The sequence below is a fragment of the Pseudozyma flocculosa genome (genome assembly GCF_000417875.1).
Source record: "Pseudozyma flocculosa PF-1 unplaced genomic scaffold scaffold00017, whole genome shotgun sequence".
Taxonomy (NCBI): domain Eukaryota; kingdom Fungi; phylum Basidiomycota; class Ustilaginomycetes; order Ustilaginales; family Ustilaginaceae; genus Pseudozyma; species Pseudozyma flocculosa.
In genome coordinates, this window is record NW_006920885.1 from 520,154 (window position 1) to 544,702 (window position 24,549).

Here is a 24,549-nt window from a genome sequence, read left to right on the forward strand (position 1 = left end):
GACGACGACGACGACGCGCGCGCGCGCGACGCGCGCGCGCGCGCGCGCGCGNGNGNGAGGNGAGNGNGCGNGNGNGNGGTGCGGGGGGGGGGGAGGGGAGGCGGGAGCAAGGAAAGACAAGGTGGGCATGGGCGTGAGTATTGCCGGCGAGGGCGACCGGGACGGATTCCCGGACGCTGCAGCGACACCCAGAGAGGCAGGCGGGCGTGCCGCGCCACTGGGGCCACCGCATCGACTCGGGAGCCCGCCCCGCAGAACCGGAACAGGGGCAGAGCGGCGAAAGAGGAAGGGGCTTCCATCGATGCTCTCTTCGCCCGCCACTCCTCCCCTCGTGCGGAGCTGTGTGCAACGACCGACGAAAGCAGCAGCGACGGGCCGGAAGAAGAAGCAAAAGAGGGCGGTGGGGTGATGAGGGAAAGGGGTGGGAACGGGAGGGGGACGGAGTAATTGGCGTGCAGCATTCCCTTCGCGAGTCTTAGCTCGATCAGGTCTTATCGTACCGGACACTCGGACCCTCGGCGGTCGCAGGATCCACGGCCCGCCTCGCTGATCGCCACTGTTGCCCCCGCTCACGCTCGCCCGCGAGGGGGCCAGCGGAGCAGGGAACGGGAGCGCGACAGAGGACGGGCCGTGCCGCTTGGCCGAGGTCGAGAATCGTCCGGACGATGACGGTATGTATCTCAGCCCTGCATCCCCTGTCGTCGGCTTCCGCTTGCCTCGCTTCCGCTCGTTCGGAGCAGCCGGGCCATCTCAACCCTGCCCCTGCCATTGACGGCACGAGGCAGGAGTCGGAATGGCCGCCGAGCACCTGGCGAGAACGGGGGCGGGACAAGCGAAATGCCAACGACATATGACGCACGGTAGCCTCGCCACGCCTTCTGCTCGAGTCGAGTCGAGCAGAGAGGGAGAGGCGGAGCCCACCGAGGTCGAAGGTTGCGAGCACCCGTAGCTGTTGCCATGAAATTGATTGGGACGGCGCGGTGGAGAAGGGGAGGGCGGGGAGTTGCATCCTTGCTTCTCTGCGGTCGAGGGAGGCGACGACCCCGATACGGTCCTGCTCGGGTGAAGCAGAGGCCACGAATCGAGGACCAAAACCCTCGGCTAGCCTTGCGCCTGCTTGCTGCAATGACGAGGACGGACGGGCAAGAGCAGGGTCAGCACTCGGGCGCCAGCCCCTCGTCGCCCTGCCGTCTTCCCAACTCCTTGCGGAGGGTGAAGAGACTCGAGCAGGGACAAAGAGGGGCTGACGCAGTCGCCGCGAGCGGAAGGACAAGGTCGCCGGCGGGGCCGCTCTGGCCTTGCCTTGCGCTCTCGCGACGCCCGGCCGCAGGAGCAGGAGCGGCAACGTCCCCAAAAGATCCACCTACGCCCAACACCACGACGCCGCCCCAAGAAAGTCGAGGCATCGGCAAGAGGCTATGTGTGGGAGGGGAGGGAGATAGGGAAACCGAGACCCGAAAGCGCAAAGGAGGACTGGGACGTACCGACCGAGCAGTTGAGCGACCATGTCGCATCCTCTGTCGTCTGCTGCTGCTGCTGCTACCTGCATTCGAGGCGTGGATGGAGCCGTGGGGCCGACATCTTCACCGCCGTCGAGCGAGGAGCGCCAATTACCCGTTGGTTGAGGAGGGCGATGGGCTGTGATGGTTGAAGGGGGAGAGAGTTGGGCCGATTCCCTCGGCGGTCGGATACTAACTCGATGCGATCCAGTTGAGGCAGAGCGGGAAGGCTGCGGTGGATCGAGGTGTGCGGGGGAGGCAGGCGTGAGAGGAAGCGAGGGGCGAGTAGCAGGCAGCACGGTCACGCTCAACTCACCGCTCTGGGTGCGGATGCCGCTGAGGAAGTCGACGGTGTTTCTCACGCGGTAGCCTGCAAAGAGGCCGACCAGCATGAAGCCGCACAGGGTCGAGTAGACGAGAGCATTGGCCTGGCTCACTTCGAGCATGGCGGCAGAGTGTGGCGGGGCAGGGTAGAGAGAGGGGGGAGCAGAGGGGCGTGAAGGGTTCGCCAGGGAGGACGGAGGAGGGGAGGGAAGACAATGCGGTGGCGCGGGATCGAGGACGAGGTGGGGCCAGGCCAGGCGGCTTCTTTATACGCGGCCCTCGTCCGAGTCCAGGCACCCTGCCGTCGATAAGAGGAAGGCAGCAAGCCGGGAGCTCAACAAGGAAGGAAACAAACGGCGGGGCGGCACGACGGCGTGGGAGCCATGCGACCCACGCAGCAGGGCCAGGCCAGGCCAGGCCAGGGCCAGGCACACCACCAGCGTCTTTGCTTGTCGGCTCCATCCGTGTCTTCTCGCCTGCCTCTGCTCGTCCTTGTGCCATGCCATGCGGCGCAGACGGACAGACAGCTGAAAAGACAAGCAAGCAAGAAAGGCAGGCAAGGCGAGGCAGACGAGGCCACCCACGCCCGCCCACGCACGGCGAGGGAAAACTCTCCGTCGGCGCGCGGATGCACCACCGATCCCAAATTGCCGGCGACACAAACTCGGCCTTTGCCTGTCTGCCTGCCTGCCTGCCTGCCCTGTTGCTTGTGCCTGCCCTGTTGCCCGCTCATGCTCCTCGAGGCCTTCCCCCCGCGCATCGAGTCAGGCTGACTCGCCAGAGGGCGGACCAGAGGCGCTCGTCGAGCTGTGCAGCACGAGGCCGCGCCGGGGTGGCCGGGGTCGGATCCAGCCCAGGACGGGGAAAGAAAGCAAAGCGGAGCCTAGGCGGATCGAACCCGCGACTACTGGCAGCAGCCAGGTGCTGCAGTCTCTCAAGGTCTGGCCCGACAGCGCGACATGAGGCCAACCGAGGGCACGGGCCTGGCCTGGCAGGCACTCCACATGCAACCGGGGGAGGCCAACAGAGGGGTCCACCTGCCGACGCCTGCCACCTCGCCTCGCTCGACACCACCACCGCCGCCACCACCGCCATCGCCCGCTCCATCCCCTCGACCTCCTCCGATCCGTCACGCTACGACTGAAGACGCCACGGCGCTGGTCCCCGTGCCGCGCGCCGCCCGCCACGATGCACACCGCCTTCGACTGCGTCCCGCTCCTCGAAGGCTACCGCGACAGGCCCGAGGCCATCCTGGTCCACGGCGCAAAACTCTTCCTCGGCTCCTCGACCGGCAACCTCTCCGTCTACCGCATCGATGCAACCCGCAATACCACCGCAGAGACCCGCGACGCCAAAGGGCAAGGCCGTCAACGCGGCGATGCGGGCCCCGGCGACTCGTCCTTCAGCAACTCGTCGTCGATCCAGCCGCGCTCCGTCTCGGAGCCCATCCAGGTCTCAAAGGGCTTCTCGCGCCGCGCCATCGAGCGCCTCGGCGTCATCAAGGAGACAAACACCCTCGTATCCCTCTCCGACGGCTACGTCTCACTACACGACCTCTCCACCCTCGGCCCACAGATGCAGCTCGCACAGACAAAGGGCGCCCTCACCTTTGCCATCGACACCTCGATCCAGAAACAACTCGCCTCCCGCGCGCCCGACTACGGGCCCGGCCCTCTCGGAGGCATGGCCTCCATCCGTGGCTCCCGATTTGCACCTGGTGGCGCCGGCACCCTTGGTCAAGCTTTCCGCCCAGGCGCCGCCCTCGACGCCGGCTCCACAGTCGGCGGCGGTTCAGCCTCCAGGACCCGCGCCAGACTGCCCGACTCTCCCTCTCGAGGCTGGCAGTCGGCCAGCCTGCGCGGCATGGACGCCATCATCAAGCACAAGGAAGAGGAGCGTAGGCGGGCCGTCGAGGGAGCCCGCATCGGAGGCGCTGGCGGTGCCGGCAACGCAACCGGCGATCCCAACGAGGGCATCATGACGCTCGTCTCCGTCCTCGCCGTCGGCTCCAAGCGCAAGGTCACCCTGTTTCGCTGGGTCGACGGCGAGTTCTGGGACACGCGCGAGGTCCCGCTCGCCCACACGCCGCGCCACCTCGCCTTTCCCACGCCGACAAAGCTCTTCATGGGCTACAACGCCTCCGAGTTCGGCGTGCTCTCCGTCCCTCTGGCGTCCGAGTCGACCGTGGCTTTCACGCACCCGGCTTCGCAAGGGCCCAAGAACGGCGCCAGCGTACGCCGCGAGGTCCACGCCCAGCCTCCTCCCAGCTCCTCTTCGGGCCCTCTGGTCGACCTCACCGCCCAAGGGCCCGACGTGTGGGACGTCTGCGACTTTGATCTGCCCAGCACCGCATCCGAAACGTCCGGGAGCTCGGGCCAGGCGTCTTCGGGCGTCGGTGGCGGTCTCGGTGCAGCCTTCGGCGGTCTGGGCGGCTATATCGGCATGGCGGGAAAGGGCAAGTCGACCGTCGTCCAGATGGACGGTGGCGAGGTGCTGGTGATGAGGGACCATGCCGGCATCTTCTTTGGCGCCGATGGCAAGCCCACCCGCCGCGACGGCATCGAATGGCCGGCCGCGCCAGACGAGGTCGCGTACGCCAAGCCCTACGTCTTTGCGGTGCTGCCCGGGGGATCAGTGCCATCGCTCAAGCAGTCGTCGGCACCCAACGCCGCCTTTCCCGTGCTGCAGGTGCGATCCGCCAGCACGCTGATCGCTGTGCAGACCCTCTGCTTCCCGCCCCTTCTCTCGCCGACATCGCCGCCCGGCTACTCGGCCCCACCCTCGGTCCGCCTGCTCACCACGTCGGCCTCGAACAAGCCGCCCATCTACGTCGTCGTCTCACCCACCGACCGCGGAGCGCAGGAAAGGGACGGCAGCACCGTGTGGCGGCTCGACATGCACGGCTGGAGCCAGCAGATCGACGAGCTGCTGCAAAAGGGCGAGTTCGAGGAGGCGCTGGCGCTGCTCGACAGCGTCGACGAGGTCATCCTCGAGGACAAGGCCGAGCGGCGAGCGCTGGTCCAGGGCCTCTACGGCGTCTATCTCTTCTCGCAGAACAGGTTCGACGAGGCCGTCGAGATCTTCACCGAGCTCGAGATGAACCCGGCCAAGGTGCTCGCCCTCTATCCGCCCAACGTCGCAGGAGACCTTTCGAGGAGCCGCGACGAGTGGCTGCCGATCTTCGGCGGACCCAACGTGGCAAAAGTCGCCGACATCGAGCCGCCCTCCGCGGCGACGACGACAGGGACAAGCTCGCTGTCGTCGTCGCCAGCGGGTCGCAGCGCCAACGCCGGGATCGTTCAGCCGACGCCGAGGAGCAAGCTGAGCGCGCTCCTGACCGGCATGCGACCGCAGAGCATCATCGGCGAGCCATCCGCACCGCCATCACCCGGCAGAGGGAGTCCAGCGCCTGCACCGAGCCCCTCCAGGGACGCTCGAGGGCGATCGACCCTGGCTGGCGAGTCCGACAACGCCGACACGGCGTCGATCCGCTCTGTCAGGACGACGCGGGACTCGAGACAGCCGCAGCAGAGGGGCAAAGAGCCTGCTGCGGGAACATCTGCCGAAGATATCCGGCGAAAGTCGCTCGACGCCCTGGGCCGGTTCCTCGCGGATCGCCGGCGGATTTTCAAGCCGATCCTCGAGTCATTGCCGCACCTCGAGTCCAAGGACCACATGACTATGTCGCAGATCAAGCACGACAGCGACTGGCTGCTCTCGCTGCCCAACAAGCCGCTGGGCCAGCTGGAAAAGGGCGAGCTGATGGCGGTGGCTCAGACGGTCGACACGGCCCTTTTCAAGACCTTCCTCGAGACCAAGCCAGCGCTCGTGGGCCCGCTGTGCCGCGTGGAAAACTGGTGCGAGGTGGAGCAGGTCGAAGGCCTCCTCAAGGAGCGCAAGAAGTTGTCGGAGCTCATCGCCCTCTACGGTGGCAAGGAGATGCACGGCAAGGCGCTCAACCTGCTCCGCCAATTTAGCGAAGACGAGGACGACGACGAGGAAAAGGTGGGGCCGACGATCCGCTACCTGCAGAACCTCGGCCCAGAGTTTATCGAGACGATCCTCGATGCGTCGCACTGGGTCCTGGAGCGCGATCCGAAGCTCGGCATGGAGATCTTCATGGCCGATACGGGCAAGGTGGCGTCGCTGCCGCGCAGCGACGTCGTGGCCGACCTGGAACGCTTTGACGAAGACCTCTGCGCGACGTATCTCGAGCACATCATCAACGTCCTCGACGAGGGCGATCCAGAATTCCACGACAAGCTCATCCGGCTCTACCTGCGCAAGGCCAACCGGCTATCGTCGCAACGGAGACACAGCGAGGGCGGCGCCGATGGCGACGAGGCTCGGCAGCGGCAGCAGCAGCGGTCCGAGGTGATGGCCAAGCTGCTCGCGTTCTTGCGACGCTCGTCGCAGTACCGGCCCGAGCTGATCCTGGGCCGCGTGCCCGCCGACGACGACGACCGGGACATGTTCGAGGCGCGCGCGCTGCTGCTGGGTCGGATGGGGCAGCACGAGGGCGCGCTCGGCATCTACGTGCGCAAGCTCAAGGACCTCGATCGCGCCGAGGGCTACTGCCGGGATGTGTGGAGCGCGCGGAAGCGGCTGGACGAGGCGGAGCGGCTGCGTCGAGCCACGCTGGGTTACCTCGGACGCACTCCGCAAGAGGCACTGCAGCCACGGCAGCCGCAGACGCAGACGAGGCAGGGCGGCAGCCGGCAGGCCACCTCCACCGGTGGCGGTGACCGGGGCCGCGAGAGGGACATGACGGACGAGCAGCGGAGGAAGGCCGACGAGGGCGTCTTTTTGACGCTGCTGCAGGTCTACCTTCGTCCAAACGGCGGCGGCGCTGGCGAGGGCAAGACTGCATCGGCTGCGGCGATGACCGCGCAACCGTCGTCTTCCTCCTCATCGGAGGGCCACCAGCTGGAGGCTGCGCTATCTCTGATCCAGCGCAATGCATCGCGGATCGACCTGATCAGCGCACTGGAGCTGCTACCGCCGCTCGTCTCGCTGCAGTCGCTCGAGAGCTTTGTGCGGCTCAACCTGCGCGACCAGACGCGGCGGGAGAACGAGGCAAAGGTGATCCGCCAGATCCAGACGATGCGCGACCTCCAGGTCGACGAGACCCTGTGCCGCCTGCAGAGCCGCCGGGTCAAGGTGGGCGAGATGCGCACCTGTCCGCGCTGCCACAAGCGGCTGGGCAACGCCGTCGTCGCCGTCGAGCCGCTCAGCGGCGCCGTGCTCCACTACTTTTGCATGCTCAACAACCCGGACCACGCCCCGGGCGATCGTGGTGGGCCAGAGTACTGAGTTGGGTCGCGGCGTCGTACCCGCACGGGTCGGTTTTCGCGGCCAGTCAGTGCGCTGCCAGTTCGTGCGCTGCCGACTAGTACGCTGCCAGTTGATAGAGAGAGTCGGTCTCGGTTGACGAATCACGGGCGCTTCTACGCCAGATGTTGAGGTTCGCAGTCGCCCCTGTTGCCGCCACACGGCCGCGATTGTGCGCCGTGTGAGTGGCCGTCCGCCCGCCTTGGCTCTGCATGCTACCGGAACCCCACAATGTGTTGCTCGGAGCGATGCTGTCTTCCCCCTCGTCGCCTACATCAGACTGAGAGACCCGTATGAGACCCGCCTTGGTCTGCGAGCATCACCCAATACTGCGTAGGATGCATGGGTATCCCGTCGAAACGCTCTATTGGGAGGTCAGGCTGCCGTGAGAACGCGCGCGTCATCAAGTCGAAAGCGGCTCGCTCGCTCGCTTGGCGAGACCAACACTTGCCTGCCTGCCTGTCTTTTTTTCGGCTCGCGGCCTCCCAACGTCCATCCATCCATCCACCCGCCGCTAAGTTGGTTACGGGGTGCACGCGCTCGAGTCACCGAGTGCCCACTCTCCGCGGTGGCTACTCTGGTATGAGCTGCGAGCTGGATGCGCCCGTAACTTACCTCGAGACTGGACCTGCATGCGCGCGAGGGCCAAACGAGGAACATAACGAGGTGTACGATGCGACGCCGCTGCGATACTGTCCGGCGGCGTGTCTGGCGGCGGCGGCAAAGCTTTTGCTCCGCGTCTAGCTGAATGCTCCGCTCGCTTATGCCCCTCTAGCGCCCGCGCAGAACCTTGATCCCGCCGGCCATCACAGCCACAGGCAGGCATCCACAGGCAGGCGGGCAGACGGGCGGATGATCGATGCTGTAGGTCAAGTCAAAGCGGCGACTGCATCGACCTCGGACGCCACCCGACCTGCTCGCCTGCCTCTGGTCCGGGGGCCGCGTCGCACCTTTCCTCTGCACCTCTCCCATCCGCCCGCTGGCCTTGCTCCAGCCCCCCTCCTGCCCCTCTGCCCTCTTCCTTCGTACCTCTGTCCCTCTCCCTCGTTCTCTCTCTCTCTGATCGCTCGCGAGCAAAGAGCCTCGAGGGTATAAAGCAAGGGGTGCCGTCCCCCTCTGCCCGACGGGGTGGGGCCCGCCCGCTCACCGTACACATCCGCCACTCGGTCTGCTCTCTCTGACCACCTCTTCCTCGTTCACCACGACTCCAAAGGAGAGAGAGAGAGAAACAGACCTTCCAGGCGCATAGTGTAGAGCAGGTCCATCCCCCGCAGCTCGGCGCAGAGAGGACATACACACGGTACCCCTTCTTCCACCCTCATCGGCCACCCCGATCGCAGAGCACAGAGAGTCAGACAGAGAACGAAAGAGAGACACAGAGACACAGAGAAAGAGGAAACGAGAGGCCGCGACAAAGAGCGGTGGGCGATAGGCCTCACTACCATCCTCGGCTGCCATCGGGACCGGTAACGGACCCCCAAGCACCCTTCGTAGGCCACTCGGAAGCTCCAAACGTCCGAGTGGTGGGCGGAGGCAGCCGAACGCAGTCCCCCTCCTACTTCCTACCAGGTGCTCCCTGGTCCTCGGCGCATAGGAAGTGAGGGGGACCCCCTCCCGAGAGCCCGCCGCAAGTCAGGTCGAGTCAAGACGAGGCGAGTCGAGCGAGGCGAGGCCTGGTCCATCCTCTCTTGCCCCCCTTTCTCCGCACAGCGTCGACCGTCGGACCGCATGCCGCGGCCGAGCTACGCCGACATCTACGCCACCTGCCTCTACAGCGAAAGCGAAGGCTTGCCTCTGTGGAACCCATCGCCGCTGCGCCTGGGCGACGTCGGCTACCTCCGGCATGGCACGTTCTACACGCTCTTCAACTGCATCGACGGTCCGCCCTTGACCCTGTCGAATGCGGCGAGCATCGAGCTGGCCACCCGCTCCGATGGCTCCCGCAGCCGCTCCAGCTCGCTCGCGAGCGTCGCCGGTGGAGCGGCTAGCAGCGCCGACGACGACATGGACGTAGACGGCGGTGACCGTGGCCGTGGCCGTGGCGGCAGCAGCGTGGCTTCATCGACGACTGGATCCGAGCCACCGACCGACAGCCGGAGCTCGAGCCTCGCCCTTCGACGCTCGCCGCGGATCGCCGCGGACATCCTCTCGCCGCTGAGCCCGCCCACGTCGCTGTCGAGCCGACGACCTTCGCCCAGGCCAAGCAACCGGTCCAGCACACCCCCCGACGCTGGACCCGGCCCCCCGCTGCCGCTCGAGGTGGATCAGGAAGCCCCAAAGCTGTTCGACATGGGCCCGCGCATGTCGTCCAACTACCGCTGCCTCGGCCTCAGCCTCGGCGCCAGCGTCCCCGGCGCACCCGTCAGCGGCAAGATCAGCTTCGAGACGTCCGGCGGCGACGGTGCCATCCTGGTCCCGCGCGACCCGACCGAGCGTTCGGTGCTCAAGCACATTGGCGTGCTCAAGGCCTATGTCAAGACGCACCGCAACTGGATCCACGCCACCTACGGCAAGGCCGAGGACATCGACGTCGACGAGCTCGCCCTCGTCTACGGCCAGGATCGCACCTCGGACTGGGGCGTGGGCGTCTCGTGCGACTCGAGCCGCGGCGCGCGCGTCGACTTTGAAGTCTTTGGTTCGGCCAGGACCGGCTTCTGGGGCTCGTGGTCGCACTCGCTCAGCGCATCGCAGCGAGGGCCGCACCGACCCGTGTCGCAGTCGAGCGGCACGCAGCCCTTCCCTACTGCGCCGGCGCCCGGCAGTCTGTCCTCGCCCTCGGTGGATCGCGGCGACGCCGACATGGAGGTCGATGCGCAGGTCCAGGTGGACGGTGCCGGCCAAGGCGGCTTCACATTCCGCAAGAAGGGCCGCGGCGGCAGCAGCGCCACCCGCGATGCCAATGGCGTGGCGGGAGCGGGTTTCCAATGGGCGGCCAACAACTCGCTGCCCACCGACCAGAGCATCATCATCCGCCGGGTGACGGCGCGGACGAGCCTGGGGCTCGGCTTCCTTCCTGCGCGCTTGAAGGCGGCGGCCGAGCCCAAGGATCCCGAGAGGGGTTCGGAGAGCGACAGCAGCGACGACGAGGAGCAAGACTCGCCGGCCGCTGCGACACCGTGCGCAGCCGGCGCCGGATTGCGACGGACCGCGACCAAGGCTGAGGTTGAGGCGATCGCCGGCGCGATCGCCGGCAAGCATGGAGGCGGCTGGACCGAGGATCCGCTCGAGGCGCTGCACCGGTGGATGCATCGCGAGGATGCCCGCGTCGAGGTCTCGATTGCCTCGGACGACGACTGCCTGCGCCTGCTCTCCTGGCTGGCCCAAGACGAGGAGAGCGGGCACCTGCGGGGCCGCAGCCTGGCCGACCTGGTCTCGCTGGCGGCCTCGCGCGTGGCCTCGGTCGAAGTCGACGACGACGGCGTCGCGACGGTCCGGATGGCGCGCTTTCCTCGCACGTCCCGACCAGAGGCGACCGCCGTCGGCTCGGCATCGAGGACCTGCGCGGCCACTCGGCTTCGAGCTGGACCGGACCTCGTCCAGCTGCTGGCCAACCTCGAGCTGGCAGCCTCGCTCGGACCTCGTTCGGCACCCCGCGTCATTCTGCCGCGGTACGACGACGGTAGCGGCGGCGGCGGCGGCGGCGGCGGTGGCGGCAGCAGCTGGCGCAGCAAGAGGATGGCGTCGCGGCGCCGGCCGGCCATCTGCTTTGAGCGTGCTGGGGCAGCCGCCATCGCCGCCTCGCCTTCGAGCGCCGCTGGACCGCCCCTGATCTGTTGATACGACAGCGACCGCGACAACGACCTCGAGGTGCGATGCACGTCATGAACATTGCTCTGGATCAAGGACAGGCCCGGATGATCCGCTCTCAGCACCGGAACAAGACAAAGGGAGAAAGAGAAAGACGACGCCGAAAAAAAAGGAGATGAAGAGCAGGGACGGGACGGGGGCCGCTACGCCTCTGGTCTGCGTTTGCTTGCGTTTCGTTTGTTCGTTTGTACATGACGTCGATCTTATGTTGATGACGGACGGACTGGGCATCGTTTCGTTGTCGGTCCGCAGCGTTGCGATGCGGTTCTCGGTGTTTTCAATTCTATCTGTACATATTGATGGGGGGCGAGCGAGAGGGAGCGTGGCTGGGCGCGTGACGAGGTGGTGGTGGTGGCAGCAGCAGCAGCAGCAGCAGCAGCAGGAGGCACCAACGGCCGTGAGCCTGCCTGCTCGCTCGCTCGCTCGCTCGCTCGCGCGACCGGCCTTAACGCCGAGAGCGACGGGGTTTTTCCCCCCTGCCTGCCTGCTGCCTGCCTGCCTGCCTGTCCTGCTTTTCTCGGACCGTCTGCCGTGGGGGGAGAAGGGCGACAAAGAGCGGGGAGCCCCCTTCGACTGACGGCCCCCCGGTTGCAACCGCAACCCGCAATCAGGATCGACGACGACCAACCATCCGAGGCATTACGTTGGCTCGTCATCCCATCGCTGCCTGCTCCAAGGGATCCGACAGAGAGGGACCCCCGAGGCTGCATTGTTCGCCAGCCTGATCTGACCCTCTCTTTGAACCGGCGAGCTGGCGCCTCGCGCCCTGGCCACCCAACCAACGTCTCTTCTCTCTGCCAAAGCGAAGCGGCCAAGCGCCCATCGGTTGGCCAGCCAAAAAGTCGGTCCGCGCTTTCCGTCTTCGCTGCTGCTGCTGCTGCTGCTGCTGCCACCACCATCTTCGCTCCCTCATCCCTCGCCCTAGCCCAGCCTTGCTCCCACGCGGCAACACGCTGTCGTGGCCTGTCGACTCCATCACCACCGCCACCACCGCCATCCGTCATCAACACCACTGGCACCACCCTCATCCCCCTCATCACCACCCTCATCTCGCTCACCACCGCCATTTTCGACCAAGCATGACGGCGGCGACGCAGGCGACAGGCGCCGCAGCCGCAGCTGCAGCTCCCCTCCGCTCCCTCTTTGTCCACACCCACGACGTCTCGCGCTCCCTCAAGCCCTCGTCGGACGGCGAGCTGGCCCACGCCCTTCACCAGACGCTCCACTTTGCCCTCGACGGCCACCACGACGACTGGGGCCTCCACACCGTCGGCCACAGCGGCGGCTGCGACCCGCTCGCAACCATGCCGTCCACCTCTGACTCAACCTACACAAACGACCGCACTCAGGCATCGCAGTCGCAGTCGCAGTCTCAGTCCCAGTCCCAGTCCCTGCCGTCGGCGCCAGCCTCAACGTCAGCGGCAGCCGCTTCGACCTCGACCTCGACCGACGACGCTGCTGCTGCCACAGCAAACGGCCATCTGCGCGCACGACCCGGCTTCTTCCCCACCTCGGACCCGGAACGACCCTTTGTCTCGTACCTGTGGGACCAGCGCACCTCGACGCTGACGCTGCCCAACCCGTCGACCATCAACAACCCCGTCGCCGACCCGTGCAGCCCGGACCTGCGCAGCGCCTACGAGATCACGGGCAAGTTTTTCTACCTCTCGGAAAACACCGAGGCCGGCGGCGACCGCTTCCCGCCAGAGTGGATCGACGACGCCTTTGGCCGCCTCACAAAGACGACGGGCCTCATCACGCTCGATACCTTTATCGTCGCCTTCCCCACCCTCGACCTCGACGGCTTGCGCGCACGGGCGCTGCAGCGCACCCACTCTCGCCCCGACCAGCCCAACGGCGGCGGTCGCGCCCCACCCTGTGGCACTGGCGCCGGCGCCGGCGGCTGCGGAGGTCAGGATATCAACGGTACCCTCTCGAACGGCAGCGGCGAAGCGTCAGAGGAGCAGAGGCAGGCGCTCGGCGAGGTGGCCAAGGTGTGGCACTCGATCTCGACCAATCCGCAGTTCCTCTCGCTGGGCCTGTCGGACTTTTCGCAGCCCAGCCTCAGCCACCTCTTTAGCATCCTCGACCCACCGCTGCAGCCGCTGCCGCCCTCTCAACAGCAGCGACCGCAGCCGCCACCTGGCGCAGCGATCCCTTCGACGACGACGACGACGACGACGAACAAGGCGAACGGTGCCGATGCGACGACGGCGGCGGCGGCGGGAGGCGCCGCTGCGCCGCCGATGCAGCCGACGCTGTCCAAGGACCAGGCGACGGTGCTGGCGCCGTACAGCATCCCGTGTGCCTCGCGGAGACCGAGGGTGGTGACGATCAACGTCAAGACGGATCCGTGCGGCTTCGACCGCTCGCTCAGCGCGTGGTGCGAGCAGGAGGGTATGCTCCTCATTGCGCACAGCGACCGACGAGGTGAGTGCGAGCGTCCGAGGCCTGGAGGTCCCGGTGCGGGCCCACGGGGCGACGTATGGGCTCATGCATGATCGAGGGACTGACCTGTCTCCGCCCTGTCCTGCTCTGCTCTGCCCTGCTCTGCCGCGCCCTGCTCCGCTCGCGCTCCGCTCCTGATTGGTGGCAGACCCACTACCGGCGCGGACGCTGCCGACGCTACTCAACGAGTTCCACGACGAGCTGCCACACCCGCTGCCGCATCGCGGCGCGACGCTCCGGCCCAAGTGGGTGCTCAAGTACACGACGCTGATCCGCGACCGCGGCGTGCTCGCCGATAAAGGGTGAGCGTTGGGCATCGCATTCGCATTCGCATCAGCACCGGCCTCGCCATCGCACCTCCATCTGACTTCGCTTTCTCCTTCGCTTTCTCCTCCTTCCCTCTGTGGCTGCATTGGGATTCGGGTGATGGATCAGGTACATCCTCTTTGCTACTGTCGACTGAGTTCGTATGACGGTCAGGGCTCGAAATGGTGGCGGGGGCAGGGGCGGGGGCGGGGATCAATACCCGCCCATCGACCCGCCACGTCTCCGACGCCACGCAACACCATCTATCCCACCTGCCTACCTGCCTGCCTGCCTACCTTCATCGCCCGGCTTCACCATTCCACGGAACCCATGCCCGTATGCCGCACGCCATCAAGTCAAACGGACCGGACGAGAACGGACCGGGAGAGCCCGCCTGCCTTATCCCCAGCACACTACACTACACTACACCACACACCACTATCTCATCGCCTCGGTCCTTTTTCTCGTACAGTCTTATCCATTCCAGTTCTGAAAGGGGGCGGGGGGCGGAGATAGGACGAGGAGAGAGGAAGAAAGAGGGAAGAGGATGAACCATTGTCCCGCGGGCGAGGGGGGGCGTGGCGTTCCGGCACGTCTGGAGCCTCACCCCTCTTCCGCACTGCGTCGTCGCAAACGAGCCGAGCCGAGCCGAGCCAAGCCAAGAGAGGTGGGGCGGGGCGGGGCAAGGTAAGAGGGGCCAACAGCGGGCAAGCGGACCCGGGCCCGGCGACCGCCTAGTTGCCCCAGACGGCCTTGAGGTCGCGGAGCTTGTTGGACCCGATGGCCTTTGTGGTGCCCCTCCCGCTCATCTTGACCTCGCCGACCCCGGCGATGGGCAGACGCAGGTTCTCGTCGCCCACGACCGAGGTCCGCTTCGCCGTCGTCGGCGGCGGGTGCGCCAGCGCATCCAGGATCGTAGAGTCCAGCGCCACCTTGCTGCCGCTGTTCGGGGCGGCGGAACCAGCACCACCCTGCGGCGGTCGGTCAAAGGTGGATAGGAGGTCGCTGCTGATCTTGCGCGTACGCGCCGACCCTTCTCGTCCGGCCCCCGCCGCCGGTGGTGCTGCAGCAGAGGAAGAGGCGGCAGAGGCGACAGACGAGTTGGAAGGCGACTGCGGGATCGGTCGGACCAGCCGCGGCGCCGAGACGGGCGCGCCACCCAGCAGCGTGCTCGCTTTGGGCTGCGGCAGCGGACGCCGCTCGCCTCCGGTGCGCGCACTCGTCGAGGTCGAGGCCGACATCGACACAGACACCGACGACGACGACGCCACCGAAGACGCCGACGGCGAGGGCGATACGGACGTGGCGCTCGTGCTCGAAAAGACGGGCTTGGGCGCGCTCGTGTTGAGGAACTGCGGCGCCGAACCGCTCTTGAGGCTCTCGGGCTTTGAGCTGCCACCGCTCGACACCTGCGAGGCAAACGCGGCCGCCATCGTCGTCACGGCGCCCTTGCGATTGCCGCTGGCGCCTGCGCCGCTGCTGCTCTTGCTAAAGTCGAGCGCAGGCGCACCGCCGACGGCAGACGTGCGCCGCGCCTTGGGCTTAAACGTGCCAGACGGGGGCGGCGGCGAGGGACCATCGTGCACGCTGCCGGCATCGGGCACCGTGTCGCCTGCAATGCTGGACCACAGTTGCGCCACCGACGCCACCCGTCCGCCGCGCCCGCCTCGCGCCGACCGAGCATCGTAGCCGCCAGGGCCCGAGGTCCCAGAAGGTTGGCCGCCGTCGACACCAGCGGCATTGGCCACGCTGAGCGTCTTTTCGACGCGCGAAGGCACCACAATCTCGCGGTCCGCGCCGGAAAAGATGTCGACCGAACGCCGAGGCTGCACGTGGGCCTTGTTGACGACGCTCGGTCCCGCCGTGGCCGTCGTCGTCGTGGCCGCCGCCTTGGCAGCGGGCAGTGAGCTCTGGTCGAGCGTCGCCAGGCCCGGCAGCGGTGTCCGACCGCTGCCGATGTTCGGGAGGCCAGGCTTGGGCCACGCCGGAAGCGAGGTGTGACGATCGCGCCGGGTGCTTGCCGACAGGGACGCCGAGGTGCTGCCGACCGCTCGGGCCTCGTGGCTCGCGTCAGCCGCCTGCGCCGACGACGTCGAAATCTTGCGGCTGATCGGATGGTCGCGCAGGGCCGTGCCGGCCCGTCGAGCCGGCTGGATGTCCGAGCTGTCGACCAAGGCGCGCAGCTCGGCCGACAGTGCCGGAAGAGGCTCGTCGATGTGGACATAGGACCTTGCGCGTTCGCGCGAGGCGCCTTCGGGACGGTCCGACGACGACGCGATGTTGGCCGTCGTGTAGGATCGCGGGATGGCCGCAGACGCCGCTGCGTTCTCGCCGTCGGCCGCCTTCGGTGTCGACGACGACTGCGGCGACGAGCGCGTGGGAGACTGGTAGAGCGGGTTGCGCACCTGCGACGGCGAGCGCACCGGGAACGACAGCTTGCTGGAGCCCGCATCGTCCCTCTTCAGCATCGAGATGACCGAGCAGCTCGGCGTCCCGGGCGTCTCGGCCAGCGAGGGGCTAGGCGAGTTGCTGCTCGAGAGCCAACCGGCCACGCGGCTGGCCGCCTCCTTCTTGAGCGCGCTGTGCTGCGTCACGCCGTCGGCTGCCTGCCTCTGCGCCGGCGAAGCGGACGCCGAGAGCGGGCGGCCGTCGGTTGTCCGGCTCCTGCTGCTGCTGTGCGCGGCCGGGATGTTCTGCAGCGTCCGGCTCGCCTCGGAGCGATCGCGGGCCTGTTTGGCCTCCTCCGCAATCCTCTCCCTCTCGGCGGCGCGCTTGGCCTCCTCGCGCGCCCTACGGCGCTCCTCCTCGGCCTCTTGCTCCTCCTCCTGCCGGCGGCGCGCCTCGGCTTCGGCAGCCCCTCGCTCCTGCTCCTGCTGTTGCTGCATCTGCCTCTGCGTCTGTCGGCTGAGGCGTTCCTCTTCTTCCTTTGCTTCGGCCTCGGCGGCGGCTGCAGCGGCAGCTGCTTCTCGCTTGCGTCGGTCCTCCTCTTCAGCGCGACGGCGGCGGTCTGCCTCGGCCGCCTTGGCTCTTTCGGCGGCGGCCTGGTGCTCCTCCTCGAGCCTCGCTCGCTCCTCTTCGGTGCGGCGACGCTCTTCCTCTTGTGCACGCCGCCGCTGGGCGTCTTCGGCCTCGCGCCGCTCCTTCTCCAGCAGCGCCGCTTCCCTGGCCGCGGCCGCGGCTCGCAGACTGCTGCTTTCCTTGCGCGAGCGGGCGGACCCTGTCTTGCCGGGTGAGGTGAGCGGGCTGCTGGATCGTCGGTCATCGTCGTGGCCCAGGTTGGCCAGCGTCATGACCGGCATCGACGGCGAAGCCGTGATCTTTGGCGTCGTGGACCGCTCCAGCTTGTGCTCGAGCGCGCTGAGGCCTTTGCCCTGCGAGAGGCTCGACCTGCGGCCGGACGGCGGCGAGCTGGCGTCGGGTCGGACGGTCCTGGTAGACGCGTTCGAGGCTTCCCGCTCCCGCTCGGCCGAGCGCTGTAAGGACGAGAACGGCTCGGCCTCGGCTCTCGATGCAGGGCTCGAGCCGTCGCCGAGGGCGGCCACCGCAGCCTGCGCGTCCTGGCCTTCGCCCCTGGCTTTCTGCGCCGTCGCGAAGATGTCGCTGGCGCGGGGTCGCGACGACGAGGCCGCAGCCTGGCTCTTGCCGGACGGGACAGGAGGCTTTGGCAGGCTCTGAGCCTCTTTGGCGATCGCGACATCGTGGGCTCGTGTCGATGCGTCAGGCGCTGACTGGTCTGACCTGTCGAAGCTGTCTCGCGCCAGATCGCGGGTTGCCGGTCCTGCCTTGCGAGGACGAAAGGCGGACTCGTCGGGGATCATGCCGAGCATCGCCATTCGGCGCTTGACCTCCTCCTCGTCCTCCTCGGCGCGGGCCATTGCCTCGAACTGCTCGATGTCGTTCCTAGAAACGCTGTTGCCCGCGTTCGGGCTGCCTTGAGGCTTGCCGAGGGTGCCGAGCGCGGCCATCGACTTGACCGTGCCGGCCTGCGATTCGCCATCCTCGTCTATGGTGGCGAGGCCGACCAGCGGCATTGGACCGGGTCCGAAGCCGCCGCCGCTGCCGGTGTTTAGAGGATCCGGCGCGTAGCCAGGCTGCGGCGGGGCCTGGGCCAGATTCGCCGAGTCCAAACTCTGGGCCGGGGCTGGGGTCGCGCCGGGCTCGGGCATCCTCGCGAGCTGCTCCTGCGACGCGGACGCCAAGCTGGACGGCTGCTGCGGCTGCGGTGGCTGCGGCGACCACCCGCCGGCGCCCATAGATTCCGCACCCTCGGCAAAGGAGCCGGGACCGGATGCACGTCTGGGTTGCTGGTTCAAGAGGTGCGACGATGCCGCCGCGGTGGGTGCAACGCTGAGCGCCGCCATGACCAGACTCTGGGGCGGCGGCTGCTGCTGCATCGCCGGCGAGATGGGCCCGGGCGAGACGGAGTACGACCGCTGTGGAGGCTGCCAGCCCAGAGGCTGTGGCGAAGCGGCGCCCGGCTGCTGCCACTGCATCGGGGCCTGTGGAGCCGCTGAAAGCACAGGCGCGCCTTGCATCGCCGGGTAGCCCAAGTTGGGGGCAGCACTGGCCGAGCGCGGTATCGCAGCGCCTTGGAGCAGCTGGCTCGGGTTCCAAGCGGTGGCGGCGGGGTTCCACTCGAGCTGGCCGGGTGCCACGTTGGAGAACGAAAACGGTTGCGGGCTGCTCGGCAGCTGAATGATGCCCGGCCGCGCGGCGCTCGCCGGTCGTGATGGCATCTGCGTAAAGCCCCCGGGATGGACCGGAGCTGGAGACCATCCCCTGTCTGCGGCATGCTGCTCGACTGCCGCCATCTGCGGGTCAGCCAGCAGCTGGGCGTAATCATGGTGCGGGGCATGATGCTGCTGGTGATGCGGGTGGTCGCGGAAGTGCTCGTGCTGATGCGGCTGGTGGCCGTGGTGTGGATGGTGAGGATGATGGTGAGAGGTGTGGCCGGCCACGGAATGCGGGCGGTCTGGGATCCTGCCGCGGGCGGGGTCCGGATGCAGCTGGTCGAGATCGGCGCGCGCCGGCTTCTGGACGCTGGCGGTGTGCGCCACGTAGATGGGGATTTCGACGGTGAGATCCTTGGCAAAGGACCCGAGCACGAGGCTGACGAGGGCAAAGATGCGGATCTCAAAGAGGCGCGTCTTGCGGATGGTGCGGAGGTCGCGGGGCACGTCGACGGCGACGTTGCAGACGGCCTCCTCGCCCGGGGGGAACTCGTACTCGCGGCCCTTGAAGTGCTGCTCGTGGACCACCTCGGTGATGCGCGGCTCGAGCGAGACCTGATCGGGCCGGTCATGGGCGCCGTCGGCGCTGCCGACTGGGAAGATGAGGCGGCGGGCCAGGGCGACCTTGATGCCCGCCACCTGGCGCTTGGTGTTGTTCTTGATGCCGCAGCGGATGAGCACCTGGCCTCCGCCCCAGAAGAGCTGTTCGACGACGCCCGCCTCGAGCCATACGGCGCCGTGGCCGCCCATGAAGAGGCGGGTGTCGCCGATGGCTTCGGCGGGTTGGCGGTACTTTTCGTCGAACTCGTCGGACCACTTTTCGACGACGAAGGCTTCGCGGCGCGAGGTGACGACCGTCCTCTCGTCGTTCCACCATGTCTGGGCGGAGGCCTTGAGCTGGTAGCGCAGGGCGGCGTTGCCGGAGAAGGCGACGCTGGAGGGCGCCGTCGAGGGGAGGCGGAAGCTAAAGGGGAATGTGGTGCGTCCCTTGCGCGCGGTCCAGTAGCCATTGTGGGGTGCGGCGGGGAGGACGGCGTTGGAGGGAGGGAGGTGCTCGCCCTGGAAGAGGGTGCGGTTGTAGAGGAAGAGCTGCGTGGCGGCGTGATCCCTCGACGATAGCTCTGTGACGGGGCGGCGGGCAGGTGGCGGAGGAAAAGGGGGGTCAGCAGGCTAGGGGCGCTAACGGTGCGCAGACGATGCAACAAGGCCGCTAGTGGGTGCAGCAAGGGCCACGGTGCATGTGCAGGGCACTACTCACCTTCGATGCCCTCGAGCTCTACGGCAATCTCGCCGAGGCGGAGCTTCTGGCTGGTGGAGCAGGTGATTTCGAGGCGGCCGCTGATGGTTCCTCCCGCCTCGTAGATGTTGCTGGCGAGGACGACTTCAAGCTTGAGTTTGGGGTGCTTGGATACCGAGTTGAGGGGCATGGGCGACGAGTCGTGGTGGGTAGACGAGTCGTCGTGGTGGCCAAACTCGAGGTCGTAGCGCGAGGGTGAGTGGGGCGCGGGGGAGCGCGACCTGGAGCGATGAGGCGCAGTATGGTGGGAGTGATGGTGTTGGTGTTGGTGTTGGTGGTGGTGGTGAGCAGGGGAGGGGATGAGTCGGTGTGCGAGGTCGTCGCCGAGGTCGTCGATCTGGCTTGGCGGTGGGGGGAGGCCTGCGTCGGGCCTCCAGGAGTACGAGTTGTGCCTTGAGCGGCTGGCTGGCGGGTCGTTGTGCATGGGGGATCGTGGCAGGTCGTAAGGCTGGTGAGCGTAGGGAGGGTGGTGCGAGGCTGCGGATGCTGGCCTGCTACCCGAGGGCGGTACGGGCGGTGCGAACATGGCGCTGACTGGTGGGGTTCGTGGCAGTCGTGGCAGTCGTCGATGACGATGCGAGGGCGTGCGAGGATGGCCTGCTTGCTGTTGTGGATGCTTGCGAGGGCGGGCTGGCAGGGTCGAGCAGCGGGGGCAAGCGGGTCAGCCGTTGATGGCAAGGCTAGGAGGAAGAGGAGGAGGCCACTGGGGAGGATGACGAGAGGGAGAAGAAGGAGGAGGAGGCCAGGGGTGGCGTCGGTGGGCGTCGCCGTCGTTGGTCGTCGTCGCCGTCGTCGAAGTTGGACGCAGGTGACAAACAGGCAAGCGGGCAGCACCAGAGAAAGGCGCAGGCAGGCAGGCCAAGCTGCTGCTCCCCTACCTCGACCTCGTCTGGCCCCTGAGGCTGAATCGAATCGCAGGCAGGGTGTTGACCTCCACCCTTGGCCTGCCTCTGGCCTGCCTCTGGCCTGCCTCTGGCCTGCCTGCCTGGGTGCCAGCGGCGGCAGCGGCAGCAGCGGCAGCCCCTGTCTTTGACCCACGCGCCCACGCCGGCCCGCCGCCTCGGGCGCAGCCTGCCAAAGGTGTCGGTCTCGCTTGCTTGTCTGCCTGCCTGCTTGTCTGCCTGCCTGTCCGCCCTGCTGCCCGCCTGAGCTGCTGCTGCTTGAACTCTACCTGCCTGGGCGCGCCCCTGCCTGCATCGACAGCGCCGGGTGATCCGGGTCCAGACGAAGCGTGCATGCAGCCAGCAGGCGGGCGGGCGCCATCAAAGCCCCCTCATCGCGTTGGTTGTTGGGGACCGTCAGCCTCATCTCCGATTTCCGACGCGCGTGCTTGCCCGGCCAGGCCTCCCCGCACGCCGCCGCCGTCACGCTGCTTGTCACCACCACCACCACCACCACCACCACCACCATCACCGCCTCGCATCCGACCCGGCGCACCATCTTGGAATTAGCCGGCCACGCTTCGGGCTCACCTCCTGCGCTGCACTTCAACCCTCCCTCAGCCCGAGCTGCCAGTACACCATTCACCCAGGTCGACATGCGCCCCAGAGCACCGCCCTGAAGCACCAACCTCTGCAACTCTCATCTGCTTGTCGCTGCGTCCATATTTGCAGCCTCCGCAGCGCACATCGACATCAGCCTCTCTGCCACCAACCCCCTCCCCTCCTTTCAACGTCACTCCACCATGGGGGGCAAGGACTCGTCCCTCTCGAGCGCACGCGCCCACCGCGAAGCCGGCGGCACCATCCCGGGCACGCCCCGCTCCGCCTCGACCGCGCCCTTCTACCGCCAGTTTCTTCCCGGGCAGCTGGCCTCATCCTCATCAACAGACTCGATCCCCTCCCTCGACGACCTCTCAAACTTGGCGCGTAGCCTCGGCCGCATCAGGTCCGAAAACGCCGCACGCCTCGTCAGGCTCGACGCCCGCGCAGACGACCCCCTCCGCCCCATCTTCAGCTCCAGCGCCCATGACCTCTTCGCTCCCCCCGGACTCAGCCCCACCGCTGCCGCTCCATCCGCCAGCGCTACCGCCAGCCTCTACTCCGACTCCAGCTCCAGAGCAGGTGCGAGCGCCACAAAGTACAAGTCAAAGGAACGTGCATTCAACCTCGCCTCTCCCGAACCCTTGGCCGCCTCGCCCTCGGCGCACGCGTCGCCCTCGAACCCTGCGGCCACCCAGAGGCATCGCATCAAGATCAAGCGGGAACGCGACGGAGAGAGCCTTCCACATACGGTCGGGCCCTCAAACGGCCTCTACGCCGACGGCAGGAAGGATGCACCGACGGTCGGTGGAAAGGCCGGCACCGCCGCAGGGTCCAGAGCCAAGCACGGGCGCGGCCAGAGCGCCGCACTCGACGACGATGACAGCGTGGCCGGCACCGACCCAGACTGGGACCTCGACGAAGACTCGCTGCCCAGCCGCCCAGGCAGGACGAGGCAGAAGAAGCGCAGGAGGAAAGAGTCTGGCCTCGACTCGTTCGAGGACGACTCGGGGTCCGACTTTGAGTCGGCAGCGTTGGCGGCGGGCAGTGCCGGTCGCATCGCCGCGGCACACTCAAAGACGGGGACGCCTGCCGTTGCAGCGGCCAGGCTCGGCGGCGGCAGCAGCGGCCAAGCGGGTTCGGCATCACGCAGAGGTTCCGAAGTCGGAGGCGGCTCATCCTCGGCAGCAGCGGCGGCGGCGGCAAGCGCAGGCACGCCAAAGTCTTCGGGCGGCGGCTTTGGCATGCGTCTCAAGCTGAATCCGGCGGGCAACTCGGTGGCGGGAGCGGCGGCATCCGTCGCCGCCTCGGCCACAGCCTCGCCTGCGATTCAGCGCAAGGACTCTGAGACAACGGCGGCGTCGACGCGGCGCAACAGCATCATGCCCACGCCATCGCCCCACCCATCGACTCCGCAGCCGGCGGCGCTGCACACGCTGCCGCCATCCTCTTTGGCGAACTCGGCCGCGATGCTGCCTCCGGTTTCGGCGGGTCCCGCTCCCGGATGGGAGCTGCCAGCAAGGACGCCGCAGTCGTACATGCCGGTGCTGCCTGCATCGCGTCTGCCCCGCCCCTACCCGACGCATCCGAGCGAGGTCAACGAGGACTTTGCCAACAAAGATTGGAAGGAGCGAGAGCGTGAGCGAGATCGGCTGATTGAGCGGGAGAGCGCCCAGCCGGGCACGCCTGGCGTAGGCCCCGGCGCCAGCCTGGTCAAGGAAGCTACCACCGGAAGGAGGGGCGGGCGCGACCAGCAGCAGACGCCCATCACCACGTTCTACAACTATGCCGATGCCTTCTTCAAGACGCTGACCGAGGATGACCTGGCGTGGCTATCGAGCAAGGTGAGTCTTCCGCTTATTGCGTCACAGGTGACGGCTTGGCAGAGCTGCCTGGCACAGTTTTCTGGCATGGACGCTGACCTGTTCTTTCTCGATTCGTGCCCGCGCTCTTGGTCTCCGACTTGTAGTCAGACGATAACGAGCCATTCCAGATGCCTGCCCTCGGCCGCCACTACAAGAAGGTCTGGGAGGAGGAGGACGCGCTGGCTGCAAGCACGGCTCTCGATCTCTACGGGACACCCTTCTCTGGTTCGGCCCCAGGCCACTCGAGGACACCGTCAATCAGTCTGGGCGCACCCGGCACCGGGCTGCCCGTCGACCTTGCGGCGCTCTCGCACGATGCTGGTGGCAAGGCCGGTGGCGGCGACGCGAACGGCAAGGTCGACCTCGATATCGCGCCGCCAGCCCACTTCAAGGCCAAGCAGATGAGCGACGAGCACCTCGGCCTTGGGTCCGAGGCGGTCACGGAGGCGAGGAGCGGGCCGCTGACCGAGCGGCTGGTGTCGGCCTTTTTGCCCAAGGGGCGCGGGGGCGATTCAATCCCGGGGGCGGAATCCGGCGCCTCGTCGGCCCTCGCCAATGACATCGCGCGACCTTCCTACGACGGCGATGATGACGACGAGGGCGGCGACGAGGATGCCGAGGGGGAGCTCGACACTGCCTACGAAGGTCTGCTGCACGACCAGGACATGGTCGAATTTGAGGAGCGGATCAAGCGCGAGCTCAAGGCCATCGACGTGCTGGGCGCCGACGAGGAGGTCGACTGGTCGCGCCGGGCCGACGACGAGATTTCAACGACGCTGCGGATGGTGCAGCGTGCGCTGGCGCGGCAGCAGAAGATCAACGGCATGCGCAAGGCGCGCCTCTTCCAGATCGCCGTGGACCGGATGGCGTACCAGGACTACGTCATCTGCCTCAACACGGTCGAAAAGGAAATCGAGGCAGGCTGGAACAAGCGGCTGCGGCAGATCAAGACGAGCCTGGGCAAGCGCAAGAAGGGCAGCGGTGGAGGAGGGGCGAGCGCATCGCACCACCAGCAAGACGACGGCGGAGGCGGCGCCAACGGAGCGGCCTTGTCGCAGTCGCAGGGCTTCAATGGCCTGGGCCCTGGCAGCGGCGACGCGCAGTCATCGCAGTCGGCGGCCAACTACAATGGCCCCGTCCGACCGCAGCTGCCCGAGGCGCTGACGGCGGCCATGGAGCGACGGTCCAAGCTCGAGTACGCGTTTGGCCAGATGTTTGACGAGGCCCGGCATGCGTGGGAGACACCGACCGAGAGCGTCTACGCTGATCTGGACCTCGACAATGTCGAGTGAAGGCAGTGTCGATGGCCAGGGGACGATGCGGGCTTGCTGGCCCGCCGCGAGCTGTAACCTCCTCAGTTCATCAGTTGTATCGACGCCGTGCTCTGCGAGGCAGGGGGAGCGTCAATCCCATCCTCGATGTCCCTCCTTTCTCGCTCGACGGACGCTCTCTCTCTCTCTC

The 24,549-nt window shown here is 67.5% G+C and overlaps 6 protein-coding genes across 6 annotated transcripts; 4 read left to right on the forward strand and 2 right to left on the reverse strand.

Annotated features, from left to right (window-relative positions):
• Positions 1-484: 484 nt before the first annotated feature.
• On the reverse strand, positions 485-1,009 carry PFL1_05053 (uncharacterized protein; the record flags this gene model as incomplete). The annotated part of the gene is made up of 1 exon (XM_007882582.1): positions 485-1,009. One exon carries the CDS (start codon positions 1,007-1,009, stop codon positions 485-487), a length of 525 nt encoding a protein of 174 aa, XP_007880773.1.
• A 2,002-nt stretch (positions 1,010-3,011) lies between these two features.
• On the forward strand, positions 3,012-7,136 carry PFL1_05054 (uncharacterized protein; the record flags this gene model as incomplete). The annotated part of the gene is made up of 1 exon (XM_007882583.1): positions 3,012-7,136. The coding sequence occupies one exon, from the start codon at positions 3,012-3,014 to the stop codon at positions 7,134-7,136; it is 4,125 nt and encodes a 1,374-aa protein (XP_007880774.1).
• A 1,746-nt stretch (positions 7,137-8,882) lies between these two features.
• On the forward strand, positions 8,883-10,931 carry PFL1_05055 (uncharacterized protein; the record flags this gene model as incomplete). The annotated part of the gene is made up of 1 exon (XM_007882584.1): positions 8,883-10,931. One exon carries the CDS (start codon positions 8,883-8,885, stop codon positions 10,929-10,931), a length of 2,049 nt encoding a protein of 682 aa, XP_007880775.1.
• A 1,109-nt stretch (positions 10,932-12,040) lies between these two features.
• On the forward strand, positions 12,041-13,872 carry PFL1_05056 (uncharacterized protein; the record flags this gene model as incomplete). Its single annotated transcript, XM_007882585.1, has 3 exons — positions 12,041-13,391; positions 13,558-13,711; positions 13,845-13,872. The coding sequence occupies 3 exons, from the start codon at positions 12,041-12,043 to the stop codon at positions 13,870-13,872; spliced, it is 1,533 nt and encodes a 510-aa protein (XP_007880776.1).
• Positions 13,873-14,449: 577 nt separating this feature from the next.
• PFL1_05057 (uncharacterized protein) lies at positions 14,450-20,268 on the reverse strand (the record flags this gene model as incomplete). The annotated part of the gene is made up of 2 exons (XM_007882586.1): positions 14,450-19,566; positions 19,704-20,268. 2 exons carry the CDS (start codon positions 20,266-20,268, stop codon positions 14,450-14,452), a joined length of 5,682 nt encoding a protein of 1,893 aa, XP_007880777.1.
• A 1,158-nt stretch (positions 20,269-21,426) lies between these two features.
• PFL1_05058 (uncharacterized protein) lies at positions 21,427-24,380 on the forward strand (the record flags this gene model as incomplete). The annotated part of the gene is made up of 2 exons (XM_007882587.1): positions 21,427-23,067; positions 23,193-24,380. The coding sequence occupies 2 exons, from the start codon at positions 21,427-21,429 to the stop codon at positions 24,378-24,380; spliced, it is 2,829 nt and encodes a 942-aa protein (XP_007880778.1).
• Positions 24,381-24,549: the final 169 nt, after the last annotated feature.